Genomic DNA, 6282 nt, shown 5'->3' on the forward strand with positions numbered 1-6282 from the left:
AACATAATTATGGGTATGCTGTAAACACATTTAACACAGTGATTCCAACAACATGTGTTCATCAGAGTAGAGTGACTACTGTAACATAATTATCGGTATGCTGTAAACACATTTAACACAGTGATTCCAACAACATGTGTTCATCAGGGTAGAGTAACTACTGTAACATAATTATTGGTATGCTGTAAACGAATTTAACACCGTGATTCCAACAACATGTGTTCATCAGAGTAGAGTAACTACTGTAACATAATTATCGGTATGCTGTAAACACATTTAACACAGTGATTCCAACAACATGTGTTCATCAGAGTAGAGTAACTACTGTAACATAATTATCGGTATGCTGTAAACACATTTAACACAGTGATTCCAACAATATGTGTTCATCAGAGTAGAGTGATTACTGTAACATTATTATCGGTATGCTGTAAACACATTTAACACAGTGATTCCAACAACATGTGTTCATCAGAGTAGAGTGACTACTGTAACATAATTATCAGTATGCTGTAAACACATTTAACACAGTGATTCCAACATGTGTTCATCAGGGTAGAGTAACTGCTGTAACATAATTATCAGTATGCTGTAAACGAATTTAACACAGTGATTCCAACAACATGTGTTCATCAGAGTAGAGTAACTACTGTAACATAATTATCGGTATGCTGTAAACACATTTAACACAGTGATTCCAACAACATGTGTTCATCAGAGTAGAGTAACTACTGTAACATAATTATCAGTATGCTGTAAACACATTTAACACAGTGATTCCAACAACATGTGTTCATCAGAGTAGAGTGACTACTGTAACATAATTATCAGTATGCTGTAAATGAATTTAGCTAAAAAAGACAAAGGAAAAAAAGACCATGGGAAAAAAAGTCAGACAGAAAATTAAACAGGTAAAAAAGTATTTTGGAAAACAGAATCAATAACAGCTAAGCCTAAGCAAGTTATTGAAACCATGTAAACCAACTGAGTTAATAATAAAGCTGTTTTTAATAAGTTTTCTAATCAACGGCTTCCCATTATTGTTCAACACTTGCTATTAAACCTTACTGTTCTGTTTATCCTTTCTTATAATTTGTTTGTTACTCATGTGCGTGATAATAAAAAAGTAAAATGCTTATTTCAAAATTTGTCATTTTATACCATTCCCACGATATAGGACTTACTTTTGTTTTTCACTTTTTTACCTGTTTGTGTAATTTTTCTTTGTCTTACAGGGTTTATTATGTATGTGATAAAAAACAAGTAAAAATTCTTATTTTGGAATATAGGACTTATTACTTTTTTACCCTTCTCTCTATTACTGCCACTGGCTGTAAACCGTAGAGTACTGAAGACTGCAGTCACAGTACGTGTGTAAATCTTGAAGATGCACATCTTATGTAGTCCAAGTTCATTGTGTCAAGATGTTTCTTTACAGAACGCTTTTTAGTTCCTTGTAAGGAAAGAGTGAAATGTAATAGACCCAACAAATAAGTTAATTTTATTGAAATGCATTTTTAGACGGGTTGAAAGCTACACTAAGATACAGCTTCTAGGCAGCTATAGGACAGAGGAAGTGATAACTAAAATATAATTATGTTTTAGTAGGTTATAAGAACTGTACATTTTATGTTAAACTTTAAAGCCCTGCAAGAAGCACATATACTTTATGTAGCTTGAAAAACTCAACTGGTGTCAGTTTGAGTGCTGTGAAAATACATGAAATCAGTATCACTAAGGTGTTGCAAGTAGGTGTAGTACACGTTACAGATTCTAGGCCTTTGTAAAATTCATGTTACTGGTTACAGAGGATATCTTTTGTTTTGACTCCAAAAATACCTACATGATCAAAGCCTGCTCAACTTTGTATAAGATGTTATTTACACAGTGAGTTCCATGACATAATCATGATGATTCTTCATAACGACAAGAGGCTTAACCAGCAGAAAAAATGCAAGTAGAAGCAGACCAAAGATGAAGCCCATAAAAAAAGGATCTCTGATCAAAAGCTAAAACAAATAAATGGTAGAAATGGAAGACAATTCCAGGGATTTTCGTATAACCAAGAATGCAGACAGAAATTAATGGCTGGCTGTTCACACAGAATAGCAATACAATAGACAACAGTCCTAATGCAAAGTTGGTAAGACATTCTAGCTTTTTTGAGCTCAAACTGAGAAGACTACTTAGTAGAGTTGAAGAAAAGAGCAAGTTGAAAAAACAGTCCCAAAGAGTACCCAAACAAATCCGTAGAACAGCATTTTGAGGAAAACAAGTTTACTGAAGAAAGGTGAAGGGGCTGAATCATAGAGAACACATCCACAGTCTATTTTAGAACAAATAATTATGATATAGCTTTTAAAGGGTTTAGCAAACTACCATGTAAGAGTTACAAGAAACTAATCAAAGTAAGTTAAAACATCTCATGTACTTTAAACCAATGAAAAGATTTAAGCTTTCCAAGACCAATGTCTATAAAGCAGCATACCTGAGTATTCGTTCATCAACAAGACATATCTGTTACAGACTAATAAATGTGGAACAGAAACAACTGTACTATAAATATAGATCACCATCTTACTCTTTAATAAAGCAGGAGAAAATGTCCATTCTTCTGTCCAGAATCAAACACAATCCAGAAGTAAGGAGCATACCTTCCAACAAAGCTGTCCTCTTGCCAAAGAAAAACATCATTTGCAAGGATATTACATTCAATTCCACTCTTTGGACAATCAATAAGACCATTCAGTATTATATTAAACTAAGACTAATAAGAACAAGAGTAAGTTTAGATTTCAAAGAACCCCCTTTTATCAAGAAGAATCCCGAAAAAGCAAATGTTTTTAATTATTTCCAGTATTGCTTTCTTTGCAAAACCTTTTCAATCTGTTGAAAGCATCTTTATTATTTATCTTTTCTATACTCCTGCATGTTTGTTCCTTCAAATACTTTTGCTTAAGGCTTAATTTTGTCTCCTCTTGTTATGTAAAGTGTTTCTAGTGCTGTACTACATTCTCTTAAAATGTTCTTTCTTCTTAAATGTCTAACATTTCCTTTTAAGGAAGAGTTTTTATCAGTTCTTAATTGGATACTTGAATTGGAAATTATTTTGTTGTACATAAAGATAATAAGAGACAGGTTCTAGATTGTTCTTTTTTCTGACTCATAAGTAGTTTCTACCATTTTGAGTTCATAATGAAAATAACAAGAGACTCTGAAGGCCATGAATGCACCTGTGTATTACAAGGTGATTACATTACTGCTAGTGAAAGCCTTGGATTTGATGGTGTCATAACTTAAAGTTTCTGTAAGCTTTCTTACTAAAGATGAGAGTTTGTGAAGATCAATGATGTTTATTCTTGGTTACTAGTAAAAGTCAGTTTCATGCATCTCTGCAAGTTACACAGAAGTAATTTAAGATTGAAACTGGTGGATCTCCGTAAAATGGAATTGACATGAATTACATGTACACTAAATGTAATGGTTCCCTGAGTTCATTTAATAATACAACCCATTCAAACCATCAGGAAGATTGATGCAGTGAATTATTTACAATCATTGTGTACAGTGAAACACTGATATTAAAAGAGTTGCTATTTTTCTATTTAAAGTCAGTTGAGGATACCTGTTATCATTAACTTCTGGCTTTGAATATTATTATTGATGATTGAATTAACTTTAATAGAAAATTATCTATGTTTTTTTCATCAGTTTCCAATTATAATAAAATATAGGAGTATCTAGCAATGAGAAAAATCATAAAGAACCATCTAAGACTTACATTTAAGTCGTCTTTCTAAATAAGGCTGCAACAACATTTTTTTATTTTATCCCATCATAAGGATAATAAGGTGAAATGTTATTTCATAAAATTTGCCTATTTTGAGAATTTAAATTAAGATTATGCTTTTAATAAGTTTGTATTTTGAGGTTTTTATTTGATCCCCAGATGAACTTAGAAGGGAAGCACAAGTGGCCAAGCTACAGTGCATTGAATTGATGGATAACCTATTCTTGAAGTACTGAAGAGAAGAAATGTTCACGTGTTAATGCGGCAGGCCACAGACAACAATTTGAACAACATCTCCGTCATCCTTTGCCACAGAAAACGTCTTTATCCCTGATGCGATTCTTTCTGCCCAAGAAGGCAACATCCATTACGGACCACAACTCCCGAGGGAAACTGGTTCTGCTGCCCACTTTAGTTTTAACCTCCCAATCCCGAGCCCAGTCTCTCTCAGTGGATACGTCTCGCGGCATCAGTACTGAATATTACACTTCAGGTAAGTGTTGAAATTCTTCCACATTAACATCCATGATGGTCTTAATTACAACAAAATTGGGTTACTTGAACTCTTCAGCAACTTAGAATTAGATATTACTATCATAATGAAACACTTTAAATTCCTCCAATCACTTTCGACTTCTAACCTATAACATTCCCTCTTTCTATGCCTGGAAGGTTATAGCACCATACTGCATCTACTACTTGGGGCTTTTTAAAAGTGTATCAGGTTAGATGTATCAACTATACCATGGCACAAACAAAATTAAATTTTTATGCAGATATAAAACAATAAATAAAAGCTTAAAATGATACCTGACCTGGCCATTAGAATATAACAATGATAAATGTAATAGGAAGAAAACAACAAACTAAGCTTAATATGCAGACAGCTGGTCTAAAACTTCGAGAACAATTCTTATTATTCACTTTAAACATTGGAGTAACATTACCACCTGTTGACTGCAATGTTTATTTATCTACAAAAGTTAGTTGATGGAATAAGAAAAAATTGACTTTCATTTTTGCATGGGATAAAAGAGAAGAAGGAACTAAAGTGTTGTATAAGCCATTTAAGTGGGTATGTAGAAGTGGTGTTATTCTAGGCTATTATTTTCAATGAACAGGTGTAAAATAGTACCATTGTGGTTATTAGTAAAGCAGTTGAAATATTGGTGTTTGGAGTTAAGGTCTCCTTGGATGATAGTTTGAAAGCTTTGTTTAATCATCAATTTAAAGGAAGGGAATGCCTTTATTGATAGAGGTTAAACATATATACAACAAGGAGTGAAATAACTATGAAATTAAGAAGATGACTATGTCATAGAATATTCTCATTAACATCAATTATGTGGTTGTTATTGAAAACTCATACCATTATAAAAATGGATGCTCTACTGAGTTTTTTTTTAATGTGTTGTTAGAGCAAGTTTCCAAAGAAATATACATCAACGAATATGTTTTAGGACAAGAACTAGTGTTTGTGCATTCCCTTAGTAAGGTATGGTATTTTGTTTATTTATTGTTCTTCCCATTACTAATATTGGTTAATACAAGTTACCATATCAGATATAATTACTTTTATTTTATTTGTCTTTCTTTATTATACCTTTATTAGAAAGATTTAGCTTAAATTGTGTATTTAGGACTAACCTAAATCTCATAAGCTGACCAAACTTTACAAGATATTGTTACCAGTGAGATAGTTAATTGATGAAACAATGCATTGTAATCTTTATAAGTAGTTAATTAGCTCTACTAATATAATAATGGTGAGCTTGAGTTTTAGTTTTACTCTAAGTACGTAGCTTATTCGGGTCAGAAGTTATTTTCTTCAGTGACAAAAATTCTAGAAAGTCTGGAAAAAGAAACTGCAAAATCAGCTATTGAAATATGATATCACAAAAGAAAATCAGCATGGATTCACTCGCGAGAATTCTATACTTGTTAATCTGTTAACTTTTTTCATAGATGTTACTAGTTTTATGGATGATGGAAAGACTATGGATTTGACGTAAGACTACTCTCTTCTGTGCAGCCCTTAATAACTTCTCGATTGGCAGTCTCTGTCAGGATATGTTTTCAGACAGAATTTTTACTTCATTGTTCAAATTTACTGTTTGTTCTTTGGCCACATATTTTTTTTCTACTGCAGTTTTTCTAATTTTTATAGTTTTGTGAATTCTGTTTGGAGAATTTTTTTTTCCAGTCAACTCCACTGGTTATGCACTCACAATTCCACATGACATGTACCACTGCTGCTGTAACTACTACAGCTGATTGGCTGGCCACTTCAATGACATCTACCACTGCTGCTGTAACTACTACAGCTGCTTTGCTGGCCACTTCAGTGACATCTACCACTGCTGCTGTAACTACTACAGCTGATTTGCTGGCCACTTCAGTGACATCACCACTGCTGCTGTAACTACTACAGCTGATTGGCTGGCCACTTCAGTGACATCGTACCACTGCTGCTGTAACTACTACAGCTGATT

The 6282-nt window shown here is 33.1% G+C and overlaps 1 protein-coding gene across 2 annotated transcripts in view; it reads left to right on the top strand.

The window, feature by feature from the left end:
• Positions 1–3953: 3953 nt before the first annotated feature.
• LOC111086972 overlaps positions 3954–6282 on the top strand; it is a 9820-nt gene continuing 7491 nt past the window's right edge. Inside the window, exons 1-2 of one of the 2 annotated variants that reach the window (XR_002611695.1) lie at positions 3954–4283; positions 5209–5285. Coding sequence is in view for 1 of the 2 variants with exons in the window: in XM_022391953.1 (XP_022247661.1) it covers positions 4124–4283 (160 nt within the window). In the remaining variant the exon portion in view is untranslated. The remainder of the gene's footprint in view (positions 4284–5208; positions 5286–6282) is intronic. The other variant, XM_022391953.1, reaches the window with a different exon arrangement.

The sequence above is a fragment of the Limulus polyphemus genome, unplaced genomic scaffold, assembly GCF_000517525.1.
Source record: "Limulus polyphemus unplaced genomic scaffold, Limulus_polyphemus-2.1.2 Scaffold1595, whole genome shotgun sequence".
NCBI classification, from domain to species: Eukaryota; Metazoa; Arthropoda; class Merostomata; order Xiphosura; family Limulidae; genus Limulus; species Limulus polyphemus.